This window comes from Leptidea sinapis, chromosome 16 (assembly GCF_905404315.1).
Source record: "Leptidea sinapis chromosome 16, ilLepSina1.1, whole genome shotgun sequence".
In the NCBI taxonomy this organism is placed as follows: domain Eukaryota; kingdom Metazoa; phylum Arthropoda; class Insecta; order Lepidoptera; family Pieridae; genus Leptidea; species Leptidea sinapis.
This window is the reverse complement of record NC_066280.1, coordinates 8902426-8922141: the sequence shown is the minus strand read 5'-3', so window position 1 is coordinate 8922141 and position 19716 is coordinate 8902426. Positions and strand designations below refer to the sequence as shown.

The following is a 19716-nucleotide window of genomic DNA, read 5'->3' as shown; positions in this document are numbered from 1 at the left end:
AGTAACTCAAAAGCTTTTTTTTTAATTACTATAAGGGACGAGACTAGTAGGACATTCAACTGATGGTAATTGATACGCTTTGCCCATTACAATAAAGCACAACTCAGGATTTTTGAAAAACCCAAAAATATTGAGCGCCACTACAATTACGCTCGTCACCTTGAGACATAAGATGTTAAGTCTCATTTGCCCAGTAATTTCACTAGTTACGGCGCCCTTCAGACCGTAACACAATAATGTTTACACTTTACTGCTTCACGGCAGAAATAGGTGCCGTTGTGGTGTACCCATCCCAGCTTTTTCTTCTTTTTAATGATGTGGTTCTCATAATACCAGATCATTTAAATAAAAGGCACCCAAATTTATGTTTGCCCTTCTATTTTTTTAAATGATGGCCATTATACAAACCTTGATATCAACATAAGTTTCTAGTTTAAATTTTCGGAATATTTCTTACCCGAATATATTGGGATAAACAAATAAAAACTTCCAATTCATTACTAACAAACTTACATCTAAAATTAAATAAAACTTAAATATATTATTCAAATTCAAATTCAAATTCATTTATTTTTATTCAAAATAGGGTGTGACATCACTTATTGAAAGTCAAAAACTACCACCCATTCCAAAACGAATGTCTCAGACCTGAGAAGAATGGGGGCAACAAACTCAGCGGGCTTTTTTTCATCAAACAATATGTTAACAAAGTAATATTGTACAGTTAAAATTATTATTTAATAGCCTGAGGGCGGTCGCTCCATTCCCAATCTGTGGTATCAGAAGGAAAATAATTTACGTTATAGTAACCTTATATACATCACCCCACAAAAGACTTACTAACTTGACTTATCCGAGTAATAGGCATTATAAGTTTATGTCAGTTCCTGGTATTAACATTATGGTTATAACAGCCTCTAGCAAGTTCACTTATGTGCCTATTGAATAACGTCTCTACGATATTACTTCCCATAATTGTTTGAACATGAATATAAGAAGTTTCATAACATAAACATATCATCAGGTTTTGAACTTAAACACAAAACTTCCAAGGAAACGTTCACGTGTTGAATGTGCTATTTTCGAACTCAAATTTCACCATTTCATGAATGTCTGCTATTGACACGTCGTAGTTTCCGTATGCAAATACTTGTCAGGTTTTCACACCACCACGATAGAGGATAAATGTTATCTACAGATTAAGAAATAAAATAGACAGACGACATAAATATATCGCTTTATATAAAACTGAATGTAGATGACTGATGGTTGATTATTTTTCCAATATTGAAGGGTGATTATTACTACATTAAAATATATCAAACTTCAACGTTCAGATTAGCTCTTTTTTTCTTTTTAGGTTGCGCGATTAAACAAGGCAAGTAGTAACTCACCTGGTGTTATGTGATCGCCGCCGCCCACATTCTCTTGCAAAACCAGAGGAATCACGGGAGCGTTACTGGCCCTTAAGGAAGGTGTACGCGTTTTGAAAGTACTCATGTCGTATCGTCTCGGAAACACCGCCCAAGGAAGCTGAATCAAGCCAATATGGCCGCTACGCAATTAAAAAAAAGGGTTATTTTACAGAAGTAATCACAGAGTACATTTATATTACGTTTAGAGGGTGATTCCGATTGGAATATAATATCTGATATAACAATCTGAAAGTTTTATGTCTAATTACTTCCTATACCTAAATCTCGGTTACCCTGCTTCAGTATGTTACCATCAAAACTAATCTCAGTGCACTCGTAATATAACTATTTAATTTTGTTGTTTTCGATTTCGACATCTATTTCAAATACAAATTAAATGATATCTTCTTAATAATCTGAGTTTATTTTAATGTTAATACATTTATTTTTGTTATTAATAAAAGCATGAAATTTTTGATCAGCCGTACATGGCTTTGTATTTGGGAAATTCATCGATATGTCGAGATATATACATAATATTAATTAAACAAATACTTTAATATGTTAAATATTACTTATTATACGCTTTATTAAAAGTATTTAATCTAAACATCCCATGTTTGCATCAATTATAGAGGGAAAATTAAGCAATATTTTAATAGTAAGGAAAATAACATAATAATAATTATTATGCACATACAACAAAAGCCTCAAATTAGGTATTTTAGTCATAGTAGTATCTAAGAGTAGGAAAATATACTAAAATTTGTAGGATCAATACCAGTCACGGTCATTTTTATAAACAAATATAAAAAACAAAAAATAAATAAATAATTTAACTTCAGAACCAGAATTAAAATGAAGACAGGATTTTAGACACTCAACATACATAAGCCTTAATGTTATTTCAGTGTCTCACAATGTAAACCTCTAATGTCAAAGTTTATAAAGAGAAAACGATGGCATATTAAGCTGAATATATTATATAATGTTTGGTAAATTGATGTCAAAATTGTTTTCTGTGACTTTTCATACATAAGCTTCCGTCTTCTTTTTTTAATATTGACATACTTTTACACAAATAATCTTGCCCCAAACTAGGCATAGCCTGTACTATGGGTACAATACAACGATTTATTATTTAAAACGATATAATAACCTAAACATACATAAATACATATAAACATCCATGACTCGGAAACAAACATCCATATTCATCATATAAATGATTGCACCTACCGGGATTCGAACCCGGGACCTCTAGCTTGGTAGTAAGGGTCACTGACCATTCGGCTATATGGGACACGTAGTGAAACGCCTTCTACCTGTATTTCTTATATCTAAGAAAAGTAGCTCTATCTATTATATTAACTTATTCTATGTCGTAACATACATTCGTAATGTCACTTAATAATAAAATACTGGTGACCTATACATAACTAAAAGACCGACATGACTTTTTGCAGAAATAAGGTCAGAGGCTGATTGCGTGGCGTTGCAAGGCGACATAGATGCTGTTCTCGGTTGGAGTATCAAAAATAAAATGGACTTCAATCTTAGGAAATGCTATGTCATGACTTATGGCCGAATGTGGCACCCCATCAAGTTCGACTATAAAATCGATGGCCAAATAGTCACTAGGTCTGCAAACATCAAAGACTTGGGGGTAATATTTGATCATAAGCTGAACTTTCATGATCATGTTATTGCACTGGCAAGAGAATGCAAGGGATTTTCGCCACGTAAATGTCATCCGGCTGATCATCAATGCGCTAAATCAAAATTAGAATCTAGTGCTGGCATCTGGAACCCGCACGAGGACACCTACGTGGTTCTCCTTGAAAAAGTTCAGAAGGTATTTCTGAGGTAACTTTATAAACAGATATAAGGGTATTATCCTTACCTAAATCCAACCAAATTTCACTTCACCCAAAGAGGGGCCCATACTACTAATTAAACATTAATTATTAAGAAATACATAAAACATAAAACTCTTCTATTTTTAAGTTCTTATAATATTAGGCTTAACTTAAGTTTACTAACAATAATTATAAGTTTGTTTTAATTTTTAAATTTAGTTTAACTTAATTATGTAATTTAGTATAAAAGGCTTTTTTATTTTTTATTTTTATTTTATTTTAATTTATAACACTAATTGTCATACAAATCGCGAGTGTAAGTAGAAGTTTATAACGCACACTAAGCTAATATTCCTGGCCTGTTTTTATTTGTTTTCTAACAACAAGAGACTCTATCTATACATCTAGACGTATTACCTTTTTTAAAATAATATGAATACTCTTGGTAACGGTCATATTAAATATTAAAATTATATTTGAAACATCGATATAATCTGACCTGGCTTTGATGACGTTACAAGCCATTTTTAGTTTTGTTAAGTGGTCAATTTGTATCTTGTATGTTTTTCCAATGTCTCTACATTTTGACGACCCCTATAAATCAGTGGTTATTGGCGCTAGAGATCCCAGATTCGAATCCCGGTAGGTGCAATCATTTATGTGATGATATTGAATGTTTATGTCTATTTATGTATGAAGTAAGTATATTGTATTAAATATATCGTTGCTTGTACCCATAGCACAGGCTATGCATAGTTCTGGGCAAGATATTTGTGTAAGAGTGTGTCAATATTACATTTTTCCGCATTATAAACATGGCAATTTAATATGACATATTCCACAGTGTTTAGGCCTATTTGAATGACGATAACTTCAGGATGAGTTTATGACAAGAGAGGGCTCTCTTACTTAAAAAATATTATTTTTTGCAATTGTGCATTGTTTCAGAACCACGCAACAAGCTCCAAATGCTTTCAATTCTTATTTTCTCAAAGCGTAAATGCAGCGTTTACTTTTGACGGCGTAGCTGAAACTAGTTGGAATAAACTGGAAAATACTCTCCGAGAATGAATAGAGAATTCACGAAAATGTTCCATTTATAAGCTGTGTTTATTTATCTCCAGTCTCACAGTTATATTTTGACTGGTCGGTTATTTTTTTAAATCTACTTTACAAATGATTTTTGCATGAATGCTAAACTTTAATTTATTTAAGGTAATAATAATAATAATATTGACACACTTTTTACACAAATTATCTTGCCACAAATTAGGTATATATAGCCTGTGTCATGGTTTGCCAGACAACGATATATTTAATACAATATACTTACTTAAACATAGATAAATACATATAAACATCCATGACTCGGAATCAAACATGTATACACAGAAGTTGTATACTTTTACATAAAATTAATTCAACGTCCAAAAATACTTTAAAATACAATAAATTAAATTTAAATTTGACTAAAATCAATTCTGGTAGCTATAACTGTATAGCTTATTTAAGAATTTCAGTTTCAATAACTGTACGAGCCCTGTAATAGGTTAGCTAGAGATAAGGGCTTCTTCATAGATCTTGGAATTCACATAAACATAAAAATTCGCAATCAACTATGGTAAGCCTTCTGTGTCTAAGAATTTATAATATTTTTTTTTTAATTTGTGCTCAGAAGTCCTAGTATACTGTCTGGTATTTTATTGACGAACTGTTAAATCTTCATGACGTTTTACCAAGTGTTGTGAGCTTAGGCCACTCCCTTAGATTAAGGATTGGTCTCCGCTACGCTCCATCTAGATACCGCACTACCTTAGATTAATGGCTTTTATTTTATGGAATAGGAGGACAAACGAGCGTACAGGTCACCTGGTGTTAAGTGATCACCGCCGCCCACCTTCTCTTGCAACACCATAGGAATCACAAGAGCGTTGCCGGCCTTTAAGGAAGGTGTACGCGCTTTTTTTGAAGGTACCCATGTCGTATTGTCTCGGAAACACCGCACAAGGAAGCTCATTCCGCAGCTTAGTAGTACGAGGAAGAAAGTTCATTGAAAACCGCACTATGGAGGACCGCCACACACCCAGATGGTGGGGATGATGTCCTAACTTGTAGCGTGTCGTGCGAAGGTGGAATTCGGCGGCAGGAATCAGGTTAAACAGCTCTTCGGAACATTCCCCGGGATAAATGCGTTACTACGTAACGCCTTGTGATCCAGCCGTTCACAAAGCACGCCGTCAAATGGATCGAGCAGATACTGGGGTGCGCCAGACCAGAGATGACATCAATACTCCATCTGTGGCCGGACCTGCGCTTTGTAGAGCGCTAGAATGTGGGCCGGCTTGAAGTATTGCCGTGCTCTATTGATGACGCCCAGCTTCTTCGAAGCCAATTTGGCTTTGCCCTCCAGATGGCCACTGAATTGGCTATCGCTCGAGATTTCGAGACCCAGTATCCACTTTATTATTACGGCAACTATTAGATACTTGTGCGCGTCGCATCTTGACACTCAATGCCATCTTTAAAATTTTGTAACATACACTTCTCGTTATTTCACATTGAAATTAATAAAATACTTACTGATGTTAGGTGATCCCAGTGTCTTTCTTTTTTCTTTTTTATTATGATTTTTACAAAGTCTTACTACTAACTTTTTACTAGCAAAGTTTAACAGAACATGTGGCACGTCAACGTTAAACATTTTTTGAGGTTGGCACAAGTACGCCCACTTGGGCGTAGTATTAGTTGCCGCACTTTGCGACGTCGCCTGTGATATCTTCGCTTATATTCTATTAGAAAATAAAAATAATAGTATTCGATGTTTTTCAGTAACCCAGAAACCAATTTTTTTTTCTATTTCAAAACCATGTTATGTAAGGTGTTTTGAGTCTATCCCGATAGTATACTCTTAATGTATTTTATTGATTTTATCAAATTCCAACAATCAGTTCGTTTCCATTTCCGTTTCACAGACTTTGAATCCGATTTGGATTTCTTTCAAATGGCGTACCAAGTCGCAAGTATATTAGTTGAATACATCAAACTTTAGATAAAGGGAATTTTTATTTTATGAAAATAAGAGACAAGACGAGTAGGACGTTCAGCTGATGGTAATTGGTACGCCCTTCCCATTACAATACAGTGCCACTTAGGCACTACAATTGCGGTCGTCACCTTGAGACGTAAGATGTTAAGTGTCATTTGCCCAGTAATTTCTACTACACTAGCTACGGCGCCTTTCAGACCGAAACACAGTAATGCTTACACATTTCTGCTTCACGGCTGAAATAGGCGCCGTTGTGGTACCCATAATCTAGCCAGCATCCTGTGCAAAGAAGCCTCCCACTTAGCCCTTCATCTGATAAACTTAATTGTAAAACTACTTCTCCCTCCATAATTTAATGAGATACCATCGCTTCCGCGACAATTTATCTCACTCCAACTTGTTAAACATCTCGCTGCATCATTAATATTATTGATTCATTACACCGTCGGCTTCGATGCGATCGCATTTACATATCTTAATAACATAATGCTTACGAAAGTTATCATTAAAACTTGGATAAGTTTGACACCTTTTTAAATATCTTCATATCGACTTTCGCATCACTTATCACTTATCGAATTGAAAAAGATTTTATATTAAGAAAGCTGTCGTGATTAGATTCTTAAAATGTTATGTACAATATGGGCTCCTTCTATTGACAATAGTGACTTCTGACCAATGTAGGGTGTTGCCATCTTTTGAATGCCCACTTTACGCGGAAAAAGAAGAAATTGTTTTTTTTTTTAACTTTTATTATTTCTGAAAAAAAAAATGCGAAGTTTTTATTAATTTGATCACCATGATCCGGGCGCCCCGTTATAATTGACTAGCTGACCCGGCAAACGTTGTTTTGCCATATAAAGTATAATTCACGCGATAGTTTTATAAGTAATAAAATATTGCCTATATTATAGCCTGTACATCATTTTGATCTATTGTCAATAGTTTTTGCAGCGCACTCAAAAATAGGTTTTCGATTTTACACCTTGTGTTACAAAATAGCAATTTTATTACGGATCCCTAATTTTGAAAAAAAAAAAAACATAGCCTTCCTCGATAAATGGACTACCCAACACTGAAAGAATCATTCAATTCGGACCAGTAGTACCAGAGATTAGCGCGTTCAAACAAACAAACAAACACTGCAGCTTTATAATATTAGTATAGATTAATTTCATGACTCGCTACGATGCTACGGTAAAGTGTGATATTTCATCAATAAGATTTTTTATGTTTTAGTTATAAAAATTATATGTAACAAATGAAAATATGCAATGTGTGTGGTTCAAAACAAACTATCTGATACTTATTTAGATAAAAAAAAGGGAAAAAAGTTAAAACTGAAAAGAAATAAGTCTATTAAGAGAAAGGTAATTTGTCATAAAATTCGATTTAAATTCTTAATTCAAATAATTTCAAAACCAATCAACAATTTATTGAGGTGGGATAGGGGGTACCTGTAACCCGCCGTTAAGTTCATTTTAATATATTCATTCTTATCAGTCTGCGACTCTGCGACTGTTTTCCTTGAAGTTACTGAAGTGTGTGTTTTATTACCATTTTTTTTTAATACATAATTATAATATCTATTTAAATAGATGTCATTAAATGGACTACCCAACACTGAAAGAATCATTCAAATCGGACCAGTAGTAGCAGAGATTAGCGCGGTCAAACAAACAAACAAATAAACAAACACTGCAGCTTTATAATATTATATATAGTATAGATATGGCAGATGCGGCGGCAGCTACGCCCCTGCACTAAAGTTTTGTTTAATACAAACCATGTTAAAACATTAAAATTTTACTAGTATAATCATCTGTTTTGTATTCAGACAACAAAATTACTTCATTTGCTATTAATCTTAATATTCAATACCAAAAAAAAAGTTTTCAAACACTTCGATCTGGTGGTTAATATGTTTAAAAATATAGTTAATTTTAAAAAAGTTTCAACCATTGAAATAATTTGTACAAATTTGGATCCCGATCTTCTATGTTTCAATTAGTAGGCCCAAATTGTGGGCTGCCATTGTTTTGACGAGAGTAACATAACAGTGAGTACAAACTATCAACAGTTCATTTGTAAATATTGTTAGGGCTCGCAAATAGTAACACAAACAACTGGGTTGTGGAAACCGTACGCCAATTAAATATAGTTTCGATTCTGCTGCTAAAAAACTTGTTTAATTTTGTATAATAATAATAATCTTTATTTGCGGAGACTTCCACCAATTATTTTTACAAATACAATAGAAATGAACAATTAACATTATGTTATGAATAAAAGAATAAATAACAATACAAATGTTAAAAAACAATTAAAAAAAAATAATTCTATAAAAACTTGGAAGCCTTATTTGAATTACTTAGAATGATAACAAACGAGGCAGCAGCGCGATTCGCAAAAAGGAAAATTCTCAGCAAACGTTAGGACGTAAATTCCTAACACTGATATTATGAACTTCCTAAATTTTTTTCCGTGCTAGCTATCGTGGCAGTAACGTGTGAACAAAATAATTATAATATATAATACGAAAAGAAGTTCCAAGTTATAACCAATAAAAACCATAATAAAATTAAAAGTGACTGGTAGTTAACCTGGTTCAATAATTTGAGGAATTTAGAACGGACTGTAAGTTGCGGCATTAAGTTAAGGCGTGAACAAAAGGTTGAATTATAAGAACAAGTGCACTAACCTCGAATACCACAGGTGTTGCAGATGGCATGCTCGTGCGCAGATGAAGTCTCAATCGTCTCTTGTCCGGCAACTGTTCCTTCTTGGAATTGGTACCTATATATTAGTCTAATCTCTACTATTATTATCTCTTACGATCACTAGTACATGCGGGATGTGGCGAGTTAACCACGGGGTCGGAGATCCTCGCGATCGATGATCGAGCGGTTAGCGGTTCACTGATGGCTTGCGTTTGTCGCAACGGCAGGAAAGTAACTGGTAAGTAATAGCGTGCTTGCTAAGACTGAATGGAATATAAATGGATAGGAATATTACTTAGTCGGCACGAACAGTGACATATAACTTTATTGTTTCAGAAATAGGTTCAGTATAGAATAGAATCTAGGTATTCATGTTTTGTATGAAAGTACTTTACTTAAAATAGGTACCTTAATAAGGGTTGGGCAGGTCATCAACTGTAAAGTAGATCCTGTAGATGGAGCCACAACTCTCTGAACAAGACATACATATATTTACGATCGATGTGTCACTTGGACGGAACACAAGAGGCGCGAGTTCTAGTCCTACATCCAAATATACAAATATACAAATTTAATTTGTATATTTAATCCCAGAACTGAGGGATATAACTTAAAAATAACAAACCCAATAATAAGTTATAATACATTATCCCTAATAATATTATTATAAATGTGAATTTAAGTTTGTTTGTTACCCTTTCACGCCTAAGCCTCTGAACCGAATACGATGAAATTCAGGACAGAAGATTTGCATTATCGAAGATGACATCATGAAACTTTGTATCGAAGTCTGTTTTGAGTGGCGTGCTCATGAGTATCAAACCCGCAAAATCATTATGTTTTAGCAATGGATGGAAAAACAAAATAAAATAGTTTATAAAAATGTATTAATAAAAGCAAGTTATAGCTAACCGCAGCAGGCTGAATGTGTTTTATTTGTAAAGTATTCTAATATATAAATGTAGAAGGGGTTGGTAATTTAAACGCACCTAATAAAACTGTTATATCTGTATTTTAAGGTTTCTACTTAGAATTATAAAAATCACTAGCAATTTGGGCATAGTTGGGTCTAACAATTCACAATAAGTAATGCCTACTCAAACTTAGCGCTCTGGCTTATATAGGGCACGTCCGTCTACCGTGATGATGCTACCAACTGTTAGTTGGCACTGCTGTAGTGCCAACTAACTTACACGAATCAAGTTAACTAAAGATTTGAATATTATATGCTATTATAGTTATTACTAATTATAGTGGTAATTATATAAAATAACATTACTAACACAGTAATGAGTAACAGTAGTTACATAAATTTTATAATTTATTGGGATATGTCATGGTTGTTCATGACGTTGGTAGCGCTTGTTAACACTTCAAGCTGATAATATAAATATGCTGCCCAAACTATCTATTCCACGCGGAAAAAGTTGCGGGTAAAAGCTAGTATTTAATAAACGAAGTCAACCTCAGAAATACGCTGTAATCGAGTAAATGGAAGGTAAGCGGACGTTCCCGCAAAGAAGGACACTCTAGCTGAGAGATAAATCACCGAATGTTGCGGTGACTCGGTTTCGACCGTTAATGTAATGACTGACTCGCTGCCCGATCATTGCACTCAATTGCTATCTACGAATTTGTCCAACTGCCAGTTTGAATTTAGGAATTGGGTGATAATGTGTTGAAATGAAATTATTCATTTTTCTTTGGAATATGTCATGCACAAATCTTAAATTTTACAATGTATCTTCTATCCGGCTTATACTTCTTGTACTTCAATACAATATATATACCTTAGCCAATCTATCATTTGCATTAATTTATTTGACACTAGTTTGTTTGTTACGCTTTTACGCCGGAACTACTGATCCGACTTTGATAAAATTTGGTAAGCTTGGTACAGCGATAGACTAGAGTCTATCGCTGTACCAAGGTCTAGCTTGGGAAAGGAAATAGGCTGCATTTTATCCCGGAAAAATCCATGCTTATCGCGGGATTTGTGAAAAGCTGAAATTCACGTCGATGAGCTATAACTATACCAATAGTAGGAATATTTTGCCAGAGCAATCTTCCTCGAAATAAGATTCATATAATATGCTAGGAACGGGAGCGAAAACGGGAACCGGAACTGGAATAGAACACGATATAATCTTCAATTCCAAACTATTTTTTAAAAACCCTTTATCTACGCGGACGAAGTCGCTGCCATCAGCTAGAAGTTAAGTAATTTTCATTTAATAAGTCCTATTTCCTATATCATTATGATAGTTAGAGACTACGTTAAATACTTCTTATTTATTTTATTTATTTCTAATTCAAAAAGGTGATTGATAATCTAGCCGTGATATATTTGAACTGTCAGGGGCGGTTGTAAACCACAACCCCGCTACGTTCACCCATCTACATCGATAAGCCGATCGGGAAACATGTTAAAACTTTTGTTCGTGACAAACAAGAATGAATTGTTTTTGTGAACTGTTTGAACACAAGGACTACCTATATCTCATAGTATTGTTGTATATTACGTAAACCTAGTATACTAGCGTAATAGATAAATAATCTCCTCAATACGGCGAGACTAAATTTAATAGTAAAAGTAGTTTTAAAAAACTAAAAAACACGCTTTCGTTGAAAATATAATGGTTGAAATTTAAAATGAACATCAATTCCTGCCTTTTCAACGATAGATGAAAAAATTATATAAATTATCAAAAACCCTATTTTGCAAATTGCAAATTGGAATAATTTTATCAAATTATTGTATTGTCATCGGTCCTCGATAAGTAAACGTTGTTTGAACGAAATCTGGCGGTTTAAAGTAGGTCAAAATCGTGGCCAAGTGAGTCGATTACAAACAAACATACATACAGGTGATGCTAATAAAAAGCTGTAAAATGTTCATGTATGCTACTTTTAGAGATGTGTTACTGAGTTAGTGAAGTGTATAGTACCTACTTTTTTTTTCGACAATCCCTATGACAATTATTGATAAACGGCGTCATATTCACGTATACAGTGTTTTATTTTGTATTTATTATAATCTTTAGAAATAGAGTATTTACTGTGTATATAATATTTAGTATTTTAGTGCAAATGTTATACGAAAATAAACATCACGAAAGTAGCATTGAATGATTAGTACTTATTTCTGTTACTGTGAAATTCTTCTTTAGTTGGATTATTGATGTATGTTAACACAATCTTATACAGACAACGACACCATTATATATTTAATAAGATTTTCTGTGTTTAACAAAAATTAAATTTAATTAATAACGATAAAAACACTAAAATTAAAACGCGGTCCAACTTGACAGGAGACTAATGGACACTAAATTGTTTCAAAACGGTTACATGGTCTTCATCTGTTCCTTCATCAGCCAAGTTGAAATAGGTTTTTTTTTTGTTATTGAGACTAGCGTGCATAACATTAGTCTCAGAAACGAAAAAATAGTGTTCAATTGTTTTTGAAAAAAAAATGTTTTTATTAAAAAGATATTTCCTGACACGAACATATTCATTATTTGTAAAATATATTTTGGATTTAACCCAATAATTACAAATATTTACTACGTTTTCTATATTTTTAAATTTCCTCTGAGATAATATATTCAAAAATAACATTTTGTTTAGTAACATAAAAACGTATTTCATTCAAAACATGAGCTAAAAACAGAGATGCGGAACAAAAAATAAAATTAATAAGGTCAGCGTGGTTGCGAGTTCTTGGGTTAGGTGAAGTGGGAACAACATGTAATTAGTGACGCGGTGACTGTAGCGGTAGCGAGGGGCGAAGGGAGAGGGGAGAGGGACGAGGGCAACAGTGAGTACTCCAACTCTTCACCGCTTCTTTATGTTACTACTTCATCTCCCCACTGTTACTGTAACCTACTCGTCGTATTTTCCTTTATGCACACTCATTACTCACTCACCGTCCTTGAAGGCCATTAATAATAATAAGCCTAGCTTATAATTTATCCCAACAACCTTGAAATACATAATATTATCTTAAGACTACGCGTATAATTTAAAAGGTTATTGGAACCGCACTCTGGGTATAGGCCTCCTCCAGCTTACTCCATGTATCCCTCTTCTGTGCTTTTCCTCTCCATTCTTTTCCTGCCATTTTTATTATTTGATCTGCTTTCATACTTCAACAAGAATTGTGGCAGTATAATATTATTCCATAACTATACAGTAGGGTTGGATACTTTCGTAATAACCACAGAACAGTATAAAGAGAGTATGTCTTTTACCTGTTCTGTGGTATTAACCATATCTAATAGTTTACTAGTAAAGGGGCAACTATATTAACTGACAAAATGTTTTTGTCAACTTAGTTGGTAGAATTGTTTACGTAAACAAAATTGAGAACATCTAAAGCCGGTGCAGATTTCAGATACACAGGTATAACATAAAAAAGGTGGCAAATTGAAATTGTGTGAATTCTAATATAATAAGCGAATTTATACAAATAAAATTTGAAAACAAATTCTTATGAACGATGCGGGAAAACTTTGTTTTCAAATTTTATTTGTGTTTTCATCCTAGAAGTGAGGGTAATCACTTTAAAAACATAACAAATTGTTTAGATAAGCGAATTTCTCAATTCCTCGGCACTATTTTGAATATTCACTGTAAAATCTGATATAGGAAGTTTGGGAAGTGCGAAATGTCACGCTATTAAAACAGCTTACCTATCAAAAGTGTTTGCGAAGAGCTAAATCACGAGGTAACTGAGCGTCTTTATCAAAGATTCCTAGATGAATATTCGATTTTAATACTCGTTTTTAAATTAACCTCCTCCAACACAAAGCCAGTCGATAAGCAAAGGTTAACGTCTAATAAAACTTGAACCGGTTGTAAGTCGGAACGGAGACCAATTCCCCGCAGAGAGCGCGCTCGGAGATGTCAAGTTGTTTGCAAACTGAATATTTTTCTACAACCGAACGTGAACGTGAAAACGATGAATCAATTGTTCGCTTTTGTAGTATCATTTCATAAACTTCAGATACCTCAAGTAAACCCCTAAACTTAAGTAAGGGCGTTAGCATTTTACACTACAGTACTTTCATCAACCTCATTGCGCCGTATACAAATGTGTTTTAGTATGCTGCTGAAACGTGGACATTGCGAAAGGTTATAAAAAAATGCGTGAATACAAACACATATATCAAAAGTAAAACCTGCATTGTGCATAATAAACCTCTAAACTGCGAAGCCCTGGTACATGTTGCATATATATTTGGTATATGAGCAGCTCCGCATACTTGCCTTTTTTGGACGCGTATCGAGGAAAATAACCCAGTCCATTACTCGCCTAAAGTGAAAGATATAAGATCGAGCGGAAGGTCACCTATGCGATCTACTGACCTGATGCCCTGATCATCAGAGAGAGATGGCGAAAAATTGTGAGGGGCATCCTTCTGCGCCTATTAAAATTTCTTGACAACTATGACGGGTCTGGCAAGAGCGTATCGACCGACAAGATTTCTAATGCATTGGTGTCAGACTGATAAGTGGTGCAGGAAATATTCCAATGAAGTCCCAGGATGTCGAGCGCAAAGCGATCAGGATTAGAATATCGGGTAAGACACGTGATCTGTCTGTTATTTTCAATTTTCTATTTATTAAATTATATTTTGTAATAAAATAACCTATTCTTAGCTTGCGAGGATTGCAAGAAAGACATAAATAACAACTATAATACTATTCAATTCCACATTTTAATATCATTTACGTAATCTTCAATACTGTAATAAGCCTTCGGCATAAATCTGCGTTTAATAAAAGATTTAAATTTGTTTATTGATAATTGTTAAGATTCGAGAGAGTTTACGCAATTTATAACTAGGTGGCGCTAGCATAGAATAAGCACTCGATTATACTATTTGCTACAGTTTATAGGACCTGCATCTGTCTTTTGAATAAATTGAGTTTTCTGGATACTTTGTGGTTATTAATACGTAGTAAGTAAATATTCCTCGAACCGGATATAGTGATGGCAAATAGAACGTTCAATTTTAGTGACTTAGTGAGTCAAACTAGTGAAGTGCCTGGATTACGGATTTTAAGATGTTGGACTGGTATCGTGAGTAATAGTGAATAGTAAAATTGACTTTACATACATAGCTATACTTAGTATATTTAAAGTAATAAAAAGACTTAGAAAATTTTGAAGAATAAAAGACTTATTAAAATCTCAACAATTTAAGAACAAAATAATTTGCATTATAAAACGACAGAAAATTTTAAAGGATAAATGACTTAGAAAAATTTCAACAACTTAAGAACTTAGAAAATTTTAAAGAAAAAAAAAGTCTTAGAAAAGTTTAAACAATTTAAGGACTTAGAATAATTCGCATTTAAAACTACGTAGAATAAGCTGAATTCAATATGGAGGAACTTCAAAGTAGTCAGCTAGGAACCTATAATCTTATTAAAAGATTGATGGAGAACGTCAAACACTGACCAAAAGAACGTATGACTAAAGACCAAGACTAAGAAACAAGATTGGAAATACTGGAATCTTATTCGCAAAAATTCCAAACCAAACATGACGCTTTGGCATCAATTTCTGCAGACAAAAGAGCACAATTGAGCTACTTTAAACAAAATATTAGTGATGACTGTCTTGACTTCTATTTAGATTTAAAAACTCGAATTAAAGTAAAATTAAATGCTCTAGAAGATACAGCGAATTCAGCTCTTAAAGCAGTACCAACTGACAACCCTCCACAAAGTCCAACTTGTAATGACAAATTACCTCCAATCGAAATTCCAAAATTCTCAGGAGATTATAAAGAATAGATTTCTTTTCATGATTTGTTCAAATCTCTCATCAATGACAACGATACATTAAGTAATGTTAACAAATGTCTAACTACCACAAATCTAGCTTACAAGGTGAAGCTGAAAATTTAGTTAAACAGATTCCCGTCACTGAAGACAATTATGATATTATGTGGGAAACGCTCACGCGAAGATACAATAATCGTAGACATATAGTTAATTCATATATTGGCAGATTGATGAACCAAAGAAAGGTCAATAATGAAACACCTATGGCCATTAGAGAAATATTAGATGTTACATCTGAATGCTTAACGACATTGAAATCTATAGATATTCCCACTGATAAATGGGATGATATAATAGTCTCCATAGTTATACAGAAACTAGATACGGAGTCACATCGTTTATTTGAACAACGCGTAGAATTATTGAATAGACTACCAACATGGAAAGATTTACCAGAGTTTTTGGAATTACGCTTTAGAACATTAGAAGCAGTTAAGGGCAAAGACAATAATCCACCTACTCACAGAAATGTAACAACCGCAAAAAGTTTTACGGCGAAATTAAGTGAACCACTCAAATGTGTGTACTGTAATGCGGATCATAGACTTTATGCATGCAAGAACTTTAGTCAGCTAGAGGTAAACGACCGACACCAATACATTCAGAAACAAAATCTTTGCTTCAATTGCTTAAAAAAGGGCCATTCAGCGAAATATTGCTCTCAGTCAACATGTAGAAAATGCGGGCGCAAACATTACACCTTACTACCCGGTTACAGCGTGTCTGCTGGCACGACTTCGGCTTCGCAGAGCTCACAGATTAACCAGATAGTAAATCTTTCTACGGTTAAAAACATAGATAGGATCACCATGAAAACTTCCATAGACACTTCTCCGATAATACAAGCAACTGCACTCGTTAGAAATCAAACCATAGTATGCATACCCTTCGCGCACTTGTCAATCAAGAATCACAAGCATCATTGATTACCGAAGGAGCGTGCCAAGAATTGGGTCTTAAGAAAGCTCCTATTCAAGGAAAAATAGTAGGCGTTAGCTCAAAGAACACATTCACCAAAGCACTTGTAGAGTTTGAAATAATGTCAACACACAACCCGAAAACAAAAATAAAGTCGACGCTTATGTATTGAGAAACTTGACGTCATACATACCTCAGCGTGTAATTAATATCGATTGGCCACAACTTAATAGCTTACAATTAGCGGACTATACATTCACACAGCCTGGTCGCATAGATCTTCTCCAAGGCGCGGAAGTATTCGCAGATATACTTCAACAGGGTGTATTGGTTAAGAGAGATGAAGAAAGATCACTTGTGGCACAAGAAACTTCTTTGGGTTGGTTGATCTCTGGAAGCAACAATAAACTTGATAACCAACAAACAATAGTATCTAGCCATCATGCTAAAATAGAAATAGACACAGCCCTTCGTAAATTAGAAGAACCTATATCTAGACAAAAGGTAATGTCTAACGATGAGAAGAAATGTGAACAATATTATAAAAACACACATAGTAGAACAAAAGAAGGAAGATATGTAGTACGCTTACCATTTATTGTCAATCCCCTGACTTAGGTGAATCTGAAACCAATGCTTTAAAACGACTGGCATCACTGGAGCGTAAATTTAAAACTCTTCCAGACTTACGACATAGATACACAGCATTCATGCAAGATTATCTAGACCAAGGCCACATGGAGCCTGTTTCAATTTAAAATACAAATAGCGTCTGTTACTTACCTCATCACGCAGTAATTAACGATCATCTTCTCACCATCAAGCTTCGTGTCGTATTCGATGCCTCTGCCAAGACTAATAAATGACAATTTGTTAATTGGACCAACACTTCAAAGTGATCTAAGGGACATAACGTTAAGATGGAGACGACATGTTATAGTTCTCGTTGGAGACATTCGCCAAATGTATAGAAGAATTAAAATAGAAGAGAGTGAAAGGAACTATCAACGGATTGTATGGAGATGGAGTTCAGATGATGCAATCCAACACTATAGACTAACCACAGTCACTTATGGAACTTCATGTTCACCATATTTGGCAAACAAGACATTGAAGCAACTAGCCGAAGATGAAAAGGAAAATTTCTCAGAAGAAGTTATCAGCGCTTCATCATCAGATTTCTACGTAGATGATTTGCTTACAGGAACTCCTACAATTGATGAAGCTATCACATTAAAACATAGTTTGACAAAACTCTTAAGCAAAGGAGGTTTTGAACTTCACAAATGGGCATCGAACTGTCCAGAAATAGAAAACTTAACACAAGATAAAGGAAAAATCTTGCGCATAGATTGGAATGATGAATCCGATAAATTTGAATTAAATTTTGATCTAAAAGATAGAAACTACGAAGCTCCAACGATACGAATTATTTTACAAGATATCGCTAAGCTATATGACCCATCAGGTTAGTTGGTTGGTTTTCTGCAATAATTGTGGGCAGCCGGTATTGATTGGGACGATCAGATTCCTGAATCGTTAAAGACAGAATGGTTGACATTCCGCAATAACGTAAGTAACATGCCAACTATAGAATTAGATAGATGGATAGGCTTTACAGACAACGTCGTCAATGTTGAGATTCATGGATTTACTGACGCATCAGATGTTGCATACGCCGCAGGTGTCTATTGCCGATCTATCTTGCCTGAAACAGTCAAAGTAACGATGATTGAAGCTAAAACGAAAGTAGCACCAGTTAAGAAAAAAACAACACCGAGATTAGAACTATGTGGAGCAGTTTTACTTGCAAAACTAATTGACCGAGTAAAAACTTAACACACTTAACATTCCAACCAAAGACATACGCAACCATAGTTTTAGCCTGGTTGCAACGACCTTCATGTTACTGGAATACCTTCGTGGCTAATAGGGTGACAGAAATCACCAATAGAGTCGACACAAATAGATGGCATCACGTCGCTACGCAGAACAACCCAGAAGATGTGGCCTCTCGTGGCATTTGTCCATTGGAGCTACAATCACATAAGTTGTGGTGGAGTGGTCCACCATGGCTCCGAGAACGTCACGACTTACCTCTAACAGACATAAGTGAAATAGTAAGTCCTACGGAGGATGAGAAAAAGTGTCATGTGAAAGTGCAGTGTAGTGTTGTGGTAGTACCGGGACCTGAAATGGACATAGACATTATTAATAGATATTCAAATCTTAATAAATTAGTAAGAGTAGTTAGCTATTGCATAAGATTCTACTATAAATGTTAAGCTAAAGCTAAAAAGGAAAACTTACCTGTGTATACTCCTTACCTGAATACCATGGAGATGCATCATGCATTAGGCCGTTTGATAAAGTTGTCTCAGTTGTCGGAAAGCGTAGATGTAAAAAATATTAAAAATCTGAATCCATTCAATGACAATGATCAAATATTAAAAGTTGGAGGTCGTATTCAAAATGCATGCTGCAGTAGAGAAACTAAACACCCAATAATACTAGCAAAAAATAGTAGATTAGCTCACTTGATAGTAAAGGAAGCACATGTTAAAACTCTTCATGGAGGAGTTCAGTTATAGAAACTCATATAAATTGTTAAATCAGTTAATGGGTAATTTACCTAAAGAAAGAGTCACGCCACAAAGACCACTCCTTGTTAGTGGTGTAGATTTCGCAGGCCCAGTAATCTTAAAGTTATTTAGTGGACGTAGATCTAATCAAACTCAAAAGGCATATATTTCTTTATTCATGCACTGTTACTAAGGCAGTGCACATTGAACTAGTCACTAGTTTGAGCACAGAGTGTTTTTTGGCTGCTTTTCGTCGTTTTACGGCACGAAGAGGTCATTGTAAAAAATTGATAAATGATTGCGGGACAAATTTAGCTT

General features: G+C 34.4%; 1 protein-coding gene across 1 annotated transcript in view; it reads right to left on the bottom strand.

The window, feature by feature from the left end:
• The window catches only part of LOC126968634 (uncharacterized), a 33055-nt gene extending 15451 nt beyond the window's left edge, over positions 1–17604 (bottom strand). Inside the window, exon 1 of the mRNA XM_050813652.1 lies at positions 17600–17604. Within this exon, the coding sequence (XP_050669609.1) occupies positions 17600–17604 (5 nt within the window). The remainder of the gene's footprint in view (positions 1–17599) is intronic.
• Positions 17605–19716: the final 2112 nt, after the last annotated feature.